The sequence below is a fragment of the Herpailurus yagouaroundi genome, unplaced genomic scaffold (assembly GCF_014898765.1).
Source record: "Herpailurus yagouaroundi ecotype Mexico unplaced genomic scaffold, PumYag 182, whole genome shotgun sequence".
Lineage (NCBI taxonomy): Eukaryota > Metazoa > Chordata > Mammalia > Carnivora > Felidae > Herpailurus > Herpailurus yagouaroundi.
Genome location: NW_024412413.1, coordinates 54259510 through 54277314, shown reverse-complemented (window position 1 = coordinate 54277314; position 17805 = coordinate 54259510). Strand labels below are relative to the sequence as shown.

At 38.6% G+C, this 17805-nt stretch overlaps 1 protein-coding gene and 1 non-coding gene across 2 annotated transcripts in view; both read left to right on the top strand.

Annotated features, from left to right (window-relative positions):
* MON2 (MON2 regulator of endosome-to-Golgi trafficking) overlaps positions 1-5471 on the top strand; it is a 117956-nt gene extending 112485 nt beyond the window's left edge. The window contains exon 33 of the mRNA XM_040490429.1: positions 4027-5471. Within this exon, the coding sequence (XP_040346363.1) occupies positions 4027-4190 (164 nt within the window). The 3' untranslated portion in view covers positions 4191-5471. The remainder of the gene's footprint in view (positions 1-4026) is intronic.
* LOC121041132 (small nucleolar RNA SNORA38) lies at positions 144-275 on the top strand. The gene has a single exon (XR_005795579.1). It is a non-coding gene; the product is annotated as a small nucleolar RNA SNORA38 (small nucleolar RNA).
* Positions 5472-17805: the final 12334 nt, after the last annotated feature.

The following is a 17805-nucleotide window of genomic DNA, read 5'->3' as shown; positions in this document are numbered from 1 at the left end:
AGTCCAAAATTGTTTAAAACATTAGTCATTTGTGTTAGGGTTTTCTAGTGAGAGAGGAGGCATTTTTTGGACTTATTTTTAATTTGGGGGAATTTTGTTTTTATCATTTTACTTGATCTTTACTTTAAAATTTGTATAGGTAACCCTCCTACAAAGGCATGTCTGTAGTTCCCTGTCTTTGGACACGTAAGAATTGGAGGAAAAGAAATGTAGACTTGGAGAAGTCTGGGGCCAGCTTGCTCCATTGCAGGCTCCAGATCAACCATCCAACAGAGAGAGAGAGAGAGAGAGAGAGAGGGAGAAAATAGAATTTGAATAGCTAGTAACCACATACACATGTTTCAAAAATTCAAAAATATACAGGGAAAAGTTTTGAGATAGCTTTATCCTATTTTATATCTGCCTAGTTCTTACCTCGCCATAGGTAACCATTTAACCATTTTTATTAGTTTGTGGATCTTTCCATGAGTTTATTATATAAATACAATATATATATACTCCAGTATTCGCCCAGTTTTAAACATAAATGAATATGCATAGTAGCCCCATATTATACCTACTGTCCTGAATACTCTTTATTTTTCTCCGCTTCATAAAATTTGGAGATACTTCCATATCAATACATACAGCTTTTTCATTCCTTTTGATAGGTAAGCCCAAGATCTGTAGTGGGATTTTTTTTTTTTAATTCATTTCTTTACTTTGGGAGAAAACACAGGTGGGGGAGGGGCAGAGAGCAAAAGAGAGAGAGACAGAGAATCCTATGCCAGCACAGAGCCCGATGCATAGCTCCAACCCACGAACCATGAGATCATGACCTGAGCTGAAGTTGGATGCTCAACTGACTGAGCCACCCAGGCACCCCATATGTATGGTAGATTTTAAAAACTATATTTTAAGAAATTTGAAGAGCCTTCCCTGAGTTTAGGATGTGATCTTAAACAGTGTATTTTTAATATATATATATTTTTTACATTTATTTATTTTTGAGACAGAATGTGAGCAGGGGAGGGGCAGAGAGAGAGAGAGAGAGAGGGAGACACAGAATCCGAAACAGGCTTCAGGCTCCGAGCTGTCAGCACAGAGCCTGATGTAGGGCTTGAACCCACAAACCATGAGATCATGACCGGAGCCGAAGTTGGATGCCCAGTCGGCTGAGCCACCCAGGGGCCCCCTTAAACAGCATATTTTTTTATTTTCCAGAAGTAAACCAAGAATTAATTTTGTCAGTTGACTGTCCACCTGGAGCAATCTAAATAGGTTTCAATCTGTGCAACCTTTTTTTTCCCCCAGTTTTTCTGTTGTTGCAAAATACACATAAAATATTTATCTTCAGCCATTTTTAAGTGTATAGTTCAGTGGTATTAATTAATTTCATAATAGTGTGCAACCATCACCATGATCTATCTCCATAACTCTTTTTATCTTGTAACTGAAACTCGACACTCATTAAACAATAACTCCTTATTCCCCGCTCCTCCTAGCTTCTGACACCACCATTCTATTTTCTATTACTATGACTTTGCTCTCGGTATCTCATATAAGTTGAGTCATAAAATACTTGTCTTTTTGTGACTGGCTTTATTGCTTAGTATAATGTCATTGAGTTTCATTCATATTGTAGCATATTGGAGAATTTCCTTTTTAAGGCTGAATAATATTCCATTGTGGTGTGTGTGTGTGTGTGTGTGTGTGTGTGTGTGTGTGTGTGTCTCGTATTTTCCTTATCCATTCATCCATTGGTAGACACTTGGGTTAATTCCACATTTTAGCTATTGCGAATAATGCTGCTATGAATGTGTGTACAGGAATCTCTTCAAGACCCTGCTTTGTTCTTTTGAGTATATACCCAGAAGTAGAATTGCTGGATCATATGGTAGTTCTATTTTTTGTTTTTTGAGGAACCACTGTATTATTTTCCACAGTGGCTATTACCATTTTACATTACAACCATCAGTGAACAAAGGTTCTAATTTCTCCACATCTGCACAAATACTTGTGTTTTTTTTAATTTTTTGTTTTGATAGTAGCCATTTTAATCAGTATGAGTTGGTATCTCATTGTAGTTTTGATTTGCATTTCCCTTATGTTGGCGACGTTGAGCATCTTTTCGTGTACATTATTGGCCATTTGTATATCTCCTTTGGAGAAATGTCTATTCAAGTCCTTTGCCATTTTTTGAATTGAGTTGTTTTTTGTTGTTGAAGTCCCTTTGTTTACACCTCTATGATCAGAAGCAGCGATCAGAGCACAGATACCCAATATTTGGAGGATATGGTCTTTTTGCCCACTGTGGCCTGCTGCAGGCAAGCTGCTCCAGGAACACGTGCACAGCTGCCTACCACATGGCTAGGGGTGAGGGATGGGTAGCTGCTACTGTGCTAAGAGCTGAAATTGACCAAAATTAACCACAATATACTATCCAAGTCTACCTCTGGAAGTTGCAAGCCTTCAGTAGACTCCAGAGTTCCAAAATAGTTGTATCAAGCCGATTCTGCCAATACAATTGTTGTCTAGGTGGGTAGACAGATTCCAGGTACTTCCTCTCTGCCATTCTTCCAGAATCCTCTCTGTGCAATCTTTTGTTAAATGATTAGTGGAAAGTTTCATAGAAGACAGCTGGAGCAGACTGTTTAAAACTTCTCTTTAAACTGTTTGTTTTCTGTTAAGCAAGGAAAATTCTTTTTACAAATGAGATCTCTTATGGATTCCCAAGATATAAAACAGATAAAAACAGCACTGGCCTGAGTCCCTCCTTCACCATTACCCATCCACTCCCCTCCCTTTTTCTTTTTCCCATTTCCAGTCTGAGGAAGCCTCTGTTTGGGTGAAGAAGGGATTGCATGAACAGTTCAGCATTTCCCAAGATTTGTACTCAGGAATGAATATTAATGATGATGAGTGATGTCAGTAGATATTGAATGTAAAAAAATCCCATAATCAAATTAATTTTGGAAATCCTGGATTAGATAAAGTTAAGCCTCTTTTTTACTGCAAGTTTTTAATAAATTCGTGTGAATTATGAATCCCCCAAAAGGAAGATAATATATACAACATGTGCCAAACTTCCCTGGTCATTGTTTTTATAAGAAGTATTTTGAAGAATACTAGTGTAAGAAATGCATTCCTTTATTCTCCAACAGAAGCTGAGATAAAGAGAATTGGAGTGAAAAATAGAATCAAAGTTCCTTGTGTATAATATAGTATTTTTCTTTTATGCTAGACTGCCTCCTGGATTTGAGACTTGTTTCATAGTGTCGTATACATATACTGTGTAACAAAATCTGTCAGCTGGTTTTGTTGCGTATTGCACGCTCAGCAATATGCACAGCATTTACAGAAAAATAGACATGTAATATGTGATCTCAGAGTATAAGGAAATTATAAACTAAATGGGATGTAACACTTTTTCCCATTCACCAAATAGTGTTCAACTGTACTACTTGTTGGTGATAGTGGAGAGGAACACGGACGTGTCTCTTCACACTGAAGTTTAAATCTAGTGATATCTGTTAAAGATTAGGAAGCAGTACAAGAGAAGAGTGGATCTTTGGTCACTTGAAACTAAAATCAGTATCAAGGACATTACTGGGGAAACCATTTAAATATTTATATTTTTAGCATACAACTGCATAAGAAATTGAGTTGTTTTCTAATTCTAATTCTTCTTGAAATATGCACTACATTGTCTGGCACTTACACTGAAAATGACAGAAGTTTGAATTCCAAGTTACTTTGTTAGCTTCCAAGGCCTTCACAAATTGAAGTATCATTTAGAATGGACTTTAGCACATTCCTTGGTATGGATGACTCTGTACTCTGACCATATGTTTCCCCCTCATATCTTATTCGATCTATCGGGAAGTCTTCCAAAGATTAAAAAAGAAAAGGGTATAAGCTTGTGGAATCTCCATATTGGGGGATTTTTTTCTTTGCCTTGTATTTAAAGGATTGTGTTATTTTAATTGGATAATCTCTGCTATTTAAATACACATGTTTTTGAGATTTTATACTTTTTAATTGCAGTTGATGGAAATACCTGGGCACAAGTGATTGCTTTATACCCAACTCTAGTCGAATGCATCACCTGCTCGTCTGCAGAAGTCTGCTCTGCACTTAAAGAGGCACTCGTTCCTTTTAAGGATTTCATGCAGCCACCAGCATCCAAAGTTCAAAATGGAGAATCTTGACCAGCTATAATAATTTTAAAGAAGAAAGATTATCTAAAGACTGTTTGATCTTCAGTGAGTCTTCTATGAGAAGGACATTTCTTACTACCAATAATTCTTGGCAGCTGTTGTTCGCCTCCTTTAAATTGTACTTACCTGAGTTCAGTAATTCATATTACAAGCTTACATGTCAACAAAGGCTCCTGAGTGAGCAGCGGTGGAAGCCTTTAGTAGGTTAAACTGATGGAGAGTTAGTTAATACTGCAACATACCTGCTACTGTATCTTCAGTTGGTGATTTAAAAGTGAGCTTATGTACAGTTTGTGGTGTATGTGTTAATGATGTACTTTTTAAAAAGAAAGAAAAGATATTTCATTCAGTCAGATTTATTAGGCTGGTGTTTTTGCACCCTTTTTCAAGTACAAATTGTACTAAAATTTTATGCAAGATGGTACTGTAACATTCCATATTATCTATAACCAGCCTTTGTAAACAAAGGGAACTGATAAACGTGTGTATAATAAATGGTACAGTTCTGTATAAAATAGTTGCATTTATTATTTAAATTTTTAAAATATTGATAATGTTAAATGCTTGAAGCTGTATTTATTATTAATACAAAATTGTTTGCTTTCATTTTTACTTATAATTTGCCTTCTTAAGTGGCAGGTATGCTTACCATATGATCATGCAGTTATCTTTAGTGCTTATTTTAAATGTATTTACTAGTGACTATTAAACATCTGACCAGAAAGGTCATGTGAACACAGCAGCAAATAGTTTATGATTTGCTGATTTTGCAACTTTGAAGTATAGTTATTAGCTTAATACATTGGGATATATTGTAGCATTCTGACTCCGTCATACCTCATTTCTTTAAATATCTTTCCCAGCTTTCATGTAAGTCTGTTTTTATATTTGGTGTTTGGATTTTAAAGACTTTTCATATTATATTTCTACTGATTTTCTTTTTCTCACTGACTAAGCATTTATCACTGTCTTTGAATTATGATCCAGGCAAGATGATTCCAGATTTCCTAAATTTTGCCTGTGAAGTTTTGTTCATTTCAGTGCTTCATTTTGTAATGTCTTCTCAAGAAAAAAAATAACTATGCCAACCCATAAATATAAAATGTGTGTGTGTTCTAAAACAATGAGAAGTGTATTTTTGGAGACAGTGAAGCATTTAGAAGTACAGTAAACTTTCTGTCATGGAGTGAATTGCTAATTTTGTTTCACTTTTCTATCTTAGTGAAGAAGAAAAATGCTCTTGAGTACATTACTTGTTTCTTAAAAAACTAACCTAGCTTACTGTATTTTTTATTTAATGGATTGTGGTATTATCATATTAGTTACATTTGCATAAACATTTATGTGAAGACACAAAGATGTTTAAAACAATGATTAAGAAATCATAATGGTTTCAGTATTATGTTAGTGTGCTGGAAGTCCTTTGATTTTAATAGAATTTATACATTGCAGCCTCTCCAGAATAATTATAAAACTAGGAGAAGATATTAGAATTGAGTAATGAATGAGATACAATTTTGAGGCTGTTGTAATTGTGAAATTATTTAATTTGCACTATTATCTGTAAACATGGTAAGCTTTTATCGAGGAGATATTATTTTTATTTACATGAATTAATGAATTTCTATTTTATAATTTCACCTAAAATTAGGGTAAATTAATATGGCATTTCATAGATTCTGTCTTCAGCATTTTCCTTAAAGTTGTAAAAAAGAAAATACCAAGCTGTGTATTCAGTTTATTTCCTATTTTTGGATATGTTACATTGGGAGTTAGAAAGATCTGCGTATCATTGATAAAGTACTGAAATAGACTAACAAGGGTAGTGTGCCAGTTAAGTAACATGTTAAAAATATTGTCATGAATTTACATGAAGTGAAAATGTTTATTCCTGAGAAATAATCGATTGATTGCAACCATAAAAGTTATTCTCCAGTGAAAGTTAAATACAAATCAAAGGTATACAGCATACATTTATATAAGTTGAGTAGTTTTAGTTAATATCGTATTAGCCTTCAATACCAGGACCATTCCCTATAGAGCAAAGCATTGAATGTGTTGATACCATAGAATATGGTAATCGGTGCCAGTCTTAGTGACAAGCAAAGTGGGCTGCCCGCTTGGTGGTATAATTTGACAGGTTTTTTTCCTCCCAGAATATCTCCTGCCACCCCAGGGGTCACTATCAGCAGTTCATCCCTTGAGTCACACATTCCTCTTAGTCTGTACATTTTCTAAGATATCCTGGTTCCTGGGGAGGTTAACACCGTGAGTGCCCTTGTCTTGTTGGTGTGAATTGGGTTCTGTAGTGACCAGAAGAACTGGGCTGTGTGAGATTACTAGATAGTATGACATTAAAAAAGGAAGTTCTCAAGGCTAATATCACTTTACAGCATAGCTGATACTATGACTAGTCCTTGAAGCATTAGTAATAATGTTCTTTGGAACACATATTATAAATACCACGAGTTTTAAGCCTAATATCATTTTTTTTTCACTGACCATGCCTTTCTTAATATAGATTGTCAGAGGGCAGGTATAATCCAACATCAGATTATAGTCCTTCCATAGCTTTTTTCCATTATAAAAGAAACAAACAAATTTTCAACTTGAATAGCTTACTTTTTATTTTCCTACAATCCTACCACTGCCAAAAAGGAAAAGAAAATAGGTAATTTTGTAGTGTCTCATTTAGTATTTCTGTATAACTGGTGTTAAAATTTTGTTAGTTTTACTGAATAAGTAACACTTATTAGGAGCCTGTAGGGGCTAAAAGAAAAAGAAAACGCATGAAAGTCTGGCCAAGAGAAAACCACTTTCACTTGCTTTCATTTTTTTAAATTCTTTTTAATGTTTTTATTTATTTTTGAGAGAGAGAGAAAGAGAGAGACAGAGCACAAGAAGGGGAGGGGCAGAGAGAGAGGGAGACACATAATCTGAAGCAAACTCCAGGCTCCAACTGTCAGCACAGAGCTGGAAGCGGGGCCCAAGATCATGATCCTGAAGCAGGGCCCAAAATCATGAAGATCGTGGCCTGAGGTGAAATTGGACGCTTAACCAACTGAGCCACCCAGACGCCCCATCACTTGCTTTCGTTTTTAATTTTATTGTATTGATAGCTATGTTGTTTCTTTCCTGTTTCCCGCCTATTCTTCCTATAATCCTTAAGTTATATTTAGCACCAGAAGGAAGAGATGAACAATTTACACATGTATTTTATTCCAAAGAGTAACACTCATTTAAATTAATTCTATAACAAGCCAGTAACAACTAGGTTGTCTTTTCTCACTGTAACGTTAGAGTAAGTATTTTGCTTATTGTCACAGTTTGGTAGCACTAGTCCCAGGTGACCCTAAGGCCAAAGGATCAGTTGTGAAACTGAGGGTGTGGGGCGCCTAGCTGGCTCAGTAGGAAGAGCATGGAATTCTCAATCTCAGGGTTGTGAGTTCAAGCCCCACATTGGGTGTAGAGGTTACTTAAAGTGAGGATGAAACAGCATAGTGTAGAAAACAACACAAAAGTATTAATGAGGTTGTCATTTTTATACTCGTGTTACTGAAAAACAGTTTATTATACAGTGACCTAATATAACATAGTCTTCCCAAATGTACAATAATTCAGATAGGCAGCCAAATCCTCAAGAGACTACCATAGGTGATAGTATAAGTACTATCTTATAAGTATCTACTATACTATAAGTAGAATGCTCTCAGGAACCCACCTGCCTGTGATTGCTGTACAATTTAATGTTGGTGATTTAGAAGCCATAGATATAATGTCCAGGCCAGGACATTTTATTTTTATTTTATTTTATTTTATTTTATTTTATTTTATTTTATTTTATTTTATTTTATTTTATTTTTTTAATTAAAACTACCATGGATGTGGACAAAAATAGCCTTATGAAAGTATTGCTAGCAGCCTAGTGTGTCCTTTAGATGTCTACAGATTAGGTTTGACATTATGGCAGATATGCTGACCTTGTATAAACTACCACATTTCACTGTGCTTCATGTTGCTGAGTTGTATATCAGAGTGCATTTTACTTTTTTTTTTTAATTATTGTTGATGATAACAGGTGTTCATACTACAGTGTGTTAGTGATTTTTGTATTATGGGAAAACAGTTTTTAATACTTCAAAATCACTTAAATTGCATTTTTTGTATCTGATAAGTAGAGTAGTGCTTTCAATTTGAAATTTTTTATGGATTGGGAAAGAAAGTCTTTGTATCTTGATTTATGTAAAAACTATTTCATAGAAGTTAGGTAAATACCAATTTCTTACAAATCTAGTTAATTCATTTTGAGTGCACTAACAGTGTTGGCTCTCTTTAAAGGAGCTCCCAGTGAGTCCTCTTGTGAATATAAACACTCTTAGTAATCTTGACTTAGTTACCTTTAGGCATGTGTAAAGGGGCGCCTGGCTGGCTCAGTTTATAGAGCACACGACTCTTGATCTCAGAGTCCTCAGTTTGTGCCCCATGTTGGGCATAGAGTTTACTTAAAAATAAAAAACAACAATAACAAAACAATCCAGTAAATCATAACTTGAGGCACGTGAACTTTTCAAGGCTTCTATTATCATCTGTAAAGCACAGATGATAATGAGTTACTAATTCTTTGGAGAAAAATAATACATGGTTTGAACTTAGATTTGATTTCATAATGATATTGTTAGGTTAACTATTAAAATTGTTTGATAAATTTATTACTCTATAATAAATTTGACTATATATTTTTCTCTCGTTTTCTCCTGCATCACTTTCTTTCCTTCTCTTTCCCTTTCTTTAAAAAATTCTGTTTACCTTATCTTCTTTTTTAATACATTCTCCCCAGTTTTTCTATTTTTCATTCCTCTTTTATTTTCTGCCTCTTCTGTTCCAGCTCTTCCTTTAATTTCACCTATACTTTGTTCAAAAGAAGCAGAGCTATTAGTGGTAGCACCACTGCTAACTGCCTTTTTATTAAACGATATTCTGGAAATACCTTCTGCTTTGGCCACTGTTGCATTTTTGCAAAGGTGAGTCTCCCTGCTATTTCAAAATAGCTGAACAAGTTCTAGTAATGACTGTAGCTTCTACTATCTTTCTGAAACCACAGGGTTCAGCAGCCAGGATGCTCACAAATGGGATTGCTATGAATACGATGAATTCAGCTAAACCTGGAACAATTATGTCTTTTCTGTTACATGGAGAGAGATTATACCACTTTTCTGAAAGAGAGTTTTTAAAATCTGTTTAAATGAGGTTTTAAAAAATTATTTGGTTTCTTTTGGAGAGGGCTTTTTCTTTGTTTTTGGAGGCAAATGCTTTGAACTATTTTAGATTTATGTTATCTAAATATTATTTATTTACTTTCAAAAAAACTTGAGGCCGCATGTTGCCCATTTATTTCAGCTGTTTCTAATTTTCTGTGGCAAAACAGTATTCTTCAGAGAAGAGCCACAGCGTTACAGTACTCCTCTCCAAGTCTTTATAGAGTATATTTGGTATCCCTGTGCTTAGTGCTTACAGTGACACAGAGGTCAGTTGAAACATTCTTAATTACATTTTAGGATTGATTCTAATCCCTCAGGTAAGAAAAAAAAATTATTTTACCTTTGAATTCCGAGATCATTTCCAGTTGCTGCAAATGTAGTTATATCGAGTTTTATTTTAAACTAACATTCAATAGCGTGCAACCAGGGGAAGATCTGCTAAACCATGGCATTATTAGGAAACTATTGCAATATAGTAACTCATTTCTGTGAAGTCTTACTAGATGGGAGAAAAATGCCAAGATTGTAATATTGCAATCTTATTCTTTTTATCTAGAAAAATCAAATAAAATATTAGGCTTCAGACCCAACTGTGCAAATTGCATTTGCTTTCCAGCTTTTACTACCTCTGTGTCATAATTTTAACACATAACATACAACTCCTGTCTCTTAAGGCAGTTACCATATGGTGTTTATGTCAGACTGGATATATTTATCTAATTTTGTGAGATTCTTTTTTAGCTCCCAACACAGTTCTTGAAAGTAATACCGCTGTTGTTACACTTTCTCCTTACAATTTTTATGTTGTTGAGATGTATCAGTTATATATTATAATCATGAAGTCTCTTGGCCTCAAACCCAAGTTTTCTTTGTGGCCTAGGATATATTTTTCACAAAAACTGCATAGTTATAGCTGTGATTACATAGATTTTTAATTTGCTTTACAGTTACCACTCAGCACGATTCTAGGTTTTTTAATTATGTTCCAGCACTACTAGTTTTCTCAGGGTAACTTAAAATCATAACTTCTTTCAGAATTTACTTTCAGATCTTGCAAATGTTTCATTTTTTTCGTTAATGTACTTTGTGTTTGCTTTCTCATCCCCAATAGGTTCAACACTTTAAATTTTTTTTTTCAACGTTTATTTATTTTTGGGACAGAGAGAGACAGAGCATGAATGGGCGAGGGGCAGAGAGAGAGGGAGACACAGAATCGGAAACAGGCTCCAGGCTCTGAGCCATCAGCCCAGAGCCCGACGCGGGGCTCGAACTCACGGACCGCGAGATCGTGACCTGGCTGAAGTCGGACGCTTAACCGACTGCGCCACCCAGGCGCCCCAGGTTCAACACTTTAGAGACACTCCATGTAATGGACTCTGGTTAAAGACTTCATAAGTAATGATTCAATATGTTTAGGATGGCTTACATATATGGTCATTTTGGAAAAACTTTCATAGAATAATGGAGATGTGTTTTGAGAGCTTTGTTGAAACTATTAATTTGTAAAACAAAAATTAAAAGAATATCTAGTCAGAAGAACATTATGAAGTATCTCTCAGCAGTTTGGAAAGAAAACAGATGTCGAACTTTGTGTAAAAATTCTAGGTCAAGTGAAAAACAACGCTTATGTAGTTTAGACTCTTTTAATCTTTTGTTTTGTATATTTATGTTTAATTTAGGCTAATTTTGAAATGGCCTATCTATAGCAATGTCAGACTATTCCTCTACTTCTCAAAGAAAAATAGTTTCTTTTAAAGTTTCTTTTTTGAGAAACTGAGTTGTGTGATAAGTGTATGATACTGAAAAATGCCTACATAGTACATAGTACTACATAGTACTACCTACATAGTACAGTACCTACATAGTACCTACATAGTACTACATAGTACTACCTACATAGTACAGCAATTAGGTATAATACATTTTCTAATTTCTCTTAATCATCATTTCTGGAGTACCTCGTATGTGTCAGCCAGGGCTTTACCTATAATTCCTTTTAATCCTCACAGCACTCCTACAAGGAAGGTTTTATATATTACACTCCTTTTACAGAGGAGGAAGTCAGGGTTTAAAGGCTGAAGTGACTTGCCTAAAGACATAGTCTGTGCATTAGCATGTCCTGCTTCAAACGCAGTTTTTTTCCACTACAACATGCTAGTTGCACAGCTTACAAAAAATATTCTCCATTAAAATTCAAGCCTTACTAAAATAAATCTAAAATACTTTTTAGGCAATTACTATTTCTGTGGATAGGAATTGGGATGTAACAAAGAACTTGAAATAGTGTGAAAAAAGATTTGCCTAATGGCTATGACCTCCAGAGCTGCGTTGGACTTTTATTATTGTACGGGACAGTTTAGAACATCTTACTGATTTGTAGTTTGTTATAAGAGGTTTCATTATAGTGATGAAGAGCCCAGAGTGTGGGGTCAGACTCTAGTTCAAATCCCTGCTCTGTTGTTTACTAGTGTGTGATGTTGGGCAAGTTAATTAATGTTTTGTTTTTCTCATCTGTAAAATGGATTTAACAGTGGTGTTTAACTCGTAGGAGTTGCTTATTAGGATTTAAAAAGGAGTGTTGTAGGGGCGCCAGGGTGGCTCAATGATTGAGTGTCTGACTCTTGGTTTCGGCTCAGGTCATGATTTCACGGTTTGTGGGTTCGAGCCATGGGTCAGGTTCTAGCTGACAGTGTGGAGCCTGCTTGGGATTCTCTCTCCCCCACTCTCTCTATCCCTCCCCCACTATCTTTCTCTCAAAAATAAATAAACTTTGTGTTTTAAAAGAGTACTGTAAAGCACTGTCCCTGGCACCTAGGTCAATGTTATATAAATTAAATATGCTTTTGATACACAACATTCCAAGAAATGAGTAGAAAACCCATGCCTTCTCACAAGACCCCTTTTTTTGCCTTTTATTGGACAACCAATGTGTATTAAGAACTACTGTATGCTCATATCTGTGTCCTTGCTATATGCACAAAGTCATTGGAAGCTCTCAGGTGCTTATAGCTACTTGAGGAAACCACATACATAAAATAATACAAGACCATATATGAAGTACTTGTGTCCATGATATTTTAGTTCCTTTTATTTGTTAGGCATTAGGTTAGTCTCTGCCCTCATGGAATTCAGTTCTGCAGGAGATACAGGTCTTTAACAAGTGTGCAAAATACTGTGAAAGACAAGTACAGATTAATACGCAGTCATAAAGTAGGGAACCTTAGCCTAGTCTTGTATGGCTTAGGGTATTATCGCTGTTAATATTCAGAAGGAAAATCAATTAAAAAGAAAGAAAACGCTTGATGGTAGAAATAGAATTTTCAATTGGCCTTGAGGGTAGGTAGATTTTTTTTTTTTTTTTTTTTGCATGGGTCCAAAGAATATTTGAGGGTATTTCAGGTAAAAACAAATAATGTGAGCAAGGCATATCTGTGAAATATGAGAAAACTGACAGTACATTTCGGTGTGTTGTGTGAACCAGGATTGACTGTGAGGGATTGAGGCCCATTGATGGACATTCTTTGAAAGCCAAACAGACTAGATTTCAGATGGCAGAAGCTTGGAGTGATTATTTTTAAAAGTAAATTATAAAACTAAGGAAGATAAACTTGCAGTAATAAGCAGGATTGAGTTGAGGGAATACAGAGCAGGGAAAGCTAAGGTAGAAGCTGTTGCACTTTTCCTGCTGTGCGGTCATGATGAAGGATTGATAAGCTGAGGGCAGTCACACTGGGAAAGGATGGTAAAATTCTGAGTATTATGGCTGGAGCAAAGAAAGCTGATAACAATACATTGTGTCTGGATGATGAGTACATTGGTGTCAGCACTGTCAAAAATGGGTTAATTGTGGAAAGGAATCAGGTGCAATTGAAGTAGTGTAATGACTAAATTTAGTCGGAAACTTGATTGCTCTAATGTATTTGTATACTGTAAGCCAAACAATTGACCATTTGAATTTGAAATCCTGTACTATTAGGACATATGCCATTTGCTATGATGCAGAATAATGTGGTTGACTGTGCACTGAATGAAAAGTGGATTGGGCCATGGCAGCCCAATCATTGCTTATCAGGACAGGGTGGTACCAATCATAATGAAACTATTAGTCAAGTTTCTGCAGACTTTCTGGTAACCATCACTGTGATGCATAGTCGAATTTCTGCTCTTGTCAGGTAAAGCATTTAACTGCAAGTGGTTCTACATCTATACAAAACCAAATACATAAAAATACATAAACACATACACAAAATACGTAAGTACATAAATGTTATTAATTGGAACTATTTCACAGTGACAACAGGCAAACTACCTTTAGCGGTTGCTTTAAAAACACCTATAACGGGGCGCCTGGTTGGTTTAGTCGGTTAAGCGTCCAACTTCAGCTCAGGTCATGATCTCACAGTCAGTGAGTTCAAGCCCCATGTCAGGTTCTGAGCTGTCAGCGCAGAGCCTGGAGCCTGTTTTGGATTCTGTGTCTCCCACTCTGCACCACCCCCCCCAACATTCTGTCTCCCCATTAAAAATATGTTTTTAAATTGCTTATACTAAGTCTAACATTGAGATCTGTTAGTGGACACAGTCAAGTGTATTTTATTTTCTGAATTTGCATATTACAAATGTTATTTTGAATCATGTCAGGCAGGACTTGTTATAATTTGAAGACTTGTTCTTCATGAACTTGTGTTCCATCACCGATTAAGTGTAGAGAGCAGAAACGAAAAGGCCATGCTATGTAATCTTTACTTTGCAATGAGCCTCTTGACCGAGAGGATCTTTTATTCAAAATAATAATGTAGTTTTAAGGCGGGGGGGGGCGGGGGGAGCTTACTCTTTCAAAAAGGAATTATACATGAATGTCCCTTGCACATTGTTACCATATTTTAGTTTGTGCGGCAGTCCAAAGTTTGAACAGTTTAATTCCTCCATTCCTTACTTGTTATGTGTAGTCAGTATTTGCAGAAGCGTGATTATTAACAGGGTACCCAGATTTAACAGATAAAAATATAGGATGCCCAATTAATCTGAATTTCAAACAATTGTTTTTAAGTACAAACATTAAAAAACTATTCGTTTACCCGAAATTCGAATTTAACGGGACGTTCTGTATTGCATTGGACAAATTCTGCTTCATTGTTCTTTCAAATGATTTAACTTCCTACAAAAATCTCTGTATGTGAGGCAAAAAGTAACTTGCCTGGGCCAACAGCACATGAGGCTCACGGCAGGCGGCCTTCTCCCAAACTTGGCCTTTAAAAAAACAACAAAAAAACCCACCCAGAAGTCCCAGGAGCGTGCGCATTAAAGCGAGCCGTGAGCCGCTTTCCCGCCGGTTTTCTGCGAAATGCAGCACAGTGGCCACCCGCGGGGTGGAGCGCAAATGGCCGTGTCCTTGCGGGATAGGAAAGGAGGTGCCGGAAACTTTGAACCCCTGCCAGAGTACAACGTGTCCACTTAGACGGCGGTAAGTGCCGCCATTTTCTTTGCGGGCAAAGACCGGGAGAAGTTTCGGGCGCCACCTTGCCCCGTTAAGCGGATTGGGGCGGGGGGGGGGGGCAGGGCTCGCGGCCTCAGCACTATGGTGACGTGGGATTCGGGTCCCCCCTTTTGGGGCTGATTTCTAGTGACACGTCGAAACTTGCCAAGGCGGGGAAAGGGGACGCCGCCTCTGTCCCGGATGTAAGATGGCGGCGCGGGGGTCGGCCTGGCGGGGCAGTCACGTGGTGGGGAGTAGCGCGCGAGCCTCCTTAAGTGATCTCTATGGTTCGTCCGGACGCACAGGAGCAGCGGAGCGCGAGACGGGCCGTGTGTCCGCGCGCGCAGAGCCACCGCCTCTGCCACCCAACACGTCGCCCGGCTCGGTTTCAGTTTTACGGGGCTTTTGTTTTATTTTCGCCTCTGCAGAGGTGTACGGGATATCCCCGAAGGGTGCCGGGGAACGGGTGGCCTCGGGACTTCCGGGCTATGACTTGGTTGCTGTCGCGGCGCGGGAGCCGGCGTCCTCCGCGGGAAGCACCCCGGGCGCTCGCCCGAGCGGAGAGCCGGCCGGGCGCCGAGTGTGGGGAGCGTGGCGGCGGCGGGGGCCCAGGCGCTTGGCCCGGCCTCCGCCCAGCCCCCACCGCGGGCTGGGAGCGGGGAGGGCCGCGGGCGGTGCAGCGGAGACGTGGCGGGAGCTTGGCGGGGACTGTCCGGAGCTCCTGGCGGGCGTCGGGCAGAAAGCGGGAGCGCGGCTTGCTGCCTCAGGGACCGTCCGGATCGTGCTGGCCTCTGGCAGCTCTTTTGCCGCCCATTTCCTGCTTTCGAGCGGCCCAGGGGACGCGCTCTCCTCGGGCGGCGGAGGAAGCGGCTGCCTCCGTCAGGACCCCTCCGCACCTTTTCTCTTAGCAGAACGGTCGGCCACGCAGAGGACGCGCCGCCCCGGCGCCACCTCTGCCTCTGGTCGCCGGCGCTCTCGGGGCGCGCCCGCGGCGGCCGAGCGGCGCGGCGCTGGGCGGGGTCTCAGGGCGCGGCGGGGAAGGGCCGGGACGCCGGCCCGACGTCGCGGCGAAAGACTGAGGAACGCCGCGGCCGCTTCGCTCGCCCTCGGCGTGGTCCGCTGCGTCCCCGACACCATGGCCCTGGCTGAGGTAGTAGTTTGTGCTGTTGGTCGGGTTGTGACACTGCCCGCTGTGGAGATAACTGCGCAAGCTACTGCCTTGCTAGTGCTGGTGATGCTCAGCGCCGCGGAGGACAATGGCTGGGAATCCCCTTTGTTTTCCGGGGCGCGGGGATGGCCCGCGGAGCCCCGGCGCGGAAACCGTTAGTTCTGCGTGTTCCCCGAGGGAGGAAGGAATTGCGGGGAGAGGGGCGGGCGTGCGGGCGCGTTTTTGTAGAGGTGGGAAAGAGCTCAGCCTTGGACTCGTTCTTTACTCCGGAAGGAAGGAAATCGTGCAAGACGTTAACAGATAACTTTTCCACCCTAAATCTCTTTAATGCTTCTTTTAGCAGTCGGTGCAGGAGCGTTTACCTATTTGACTTCATTCTGTAGGTGGGAGTGGAGTGGGCTGCCCTGTCGGGTAGAAGTGGTATTGGGGGCAGAATAGTAGACCCGTTAATCATAAAGTTTATGTCTTAACCTTTAGAATGTGGTTTTTTGATATATTCCCTCAGTAAATTTAAGAGTGTTTAAAATGTAAACCTAAAGCTATTAAAAGTTTCTCTTTAAACTTTGTTTGCAACTCTTTGAATGAGAAGATTGAATTTATAGTTCAGTGTATTATGGAGATTTTTTTTTAAATGTGTGAGACAAATAAATTTTTTCTACAGTGTGCTGTGGCTTTTTTTCCCCCCCATTTTCTTTTTAGTTTAACTGCGGGGGGGGGGGCACAATTCTGCTGGTGTTTTGTGTTTCTTGGGTAAGTTTTTAGTGAGTGGTTTATTTTTTTCTTTTTGGTTTTTTGATCCTCATACTTTTTAGTTTATGTCGTTGCATTTTTACTATGGGAGGAAAGGATCTCGGTAGGAATTAAAAGGATGGTTTCTGGATACCTTGGGCTTAAAATTTAATAATGCCCATTTCTTGTGAAGTACTACTACTACAAATAGGAAGCACAGGATATGTAGAAAGAAAATGTAGTTCGGATAACTAGGGAAATTCCTTGATATTTTAAATGCCCTGAAGTTAGATAATTGTATTTAAAGTTTTTTAATTTACTGAGATAAATCAGTGGTAAATTTTAGCACTTAATACTGGTTTTGACTTTTCAGAATCAGCTTTGACTATAACGTAATCACAAAATGCAGTTTTCTCTGGTTTAATATTTGATGCTTCATTCGGGAAAAAAGGCAGTCCTTCACAAGAAAAAAAGGTTACATATGGAGAAAAAAATCTAAACCAACTAAATACTTCTTGTTCACTTCAATAGGATTGTGATGCTTTTGTATTTCAAAAGTGATCTAATAAGTGTGCCTTGATTTGGTTTGGTTTAGTTTTGAGAGAGAACCTTAATCTGATCTCATCTGGATGGAGCTGCCTCATTGTGGGAAGGACAGTAAAGAACCTTATGTTGAATCTTAACATGCAGAAAATACTTGAATGTTGGTTCTTTGAGCTTGTTTTTCTTGATATGAAAGACCAGTTTAAATTCAGGACTTTATTAAGTGCCAGGGTGGTAGGTCAAATCTTGATTTATGGAGAAACTAATAATAAAATTCTAATTGCACTGTGATACTTTTCATTTTCCAAGACCCTTCATTCAGCCAGCCAAGCTCATCCTCATCCAGCAGTGGTCATCCTCTTGCCCACTACACCGGGTAACCTTTTACAGAGGACCAACAGTTGTTAATCTGTCCACCAAAGTATTACAGATTCT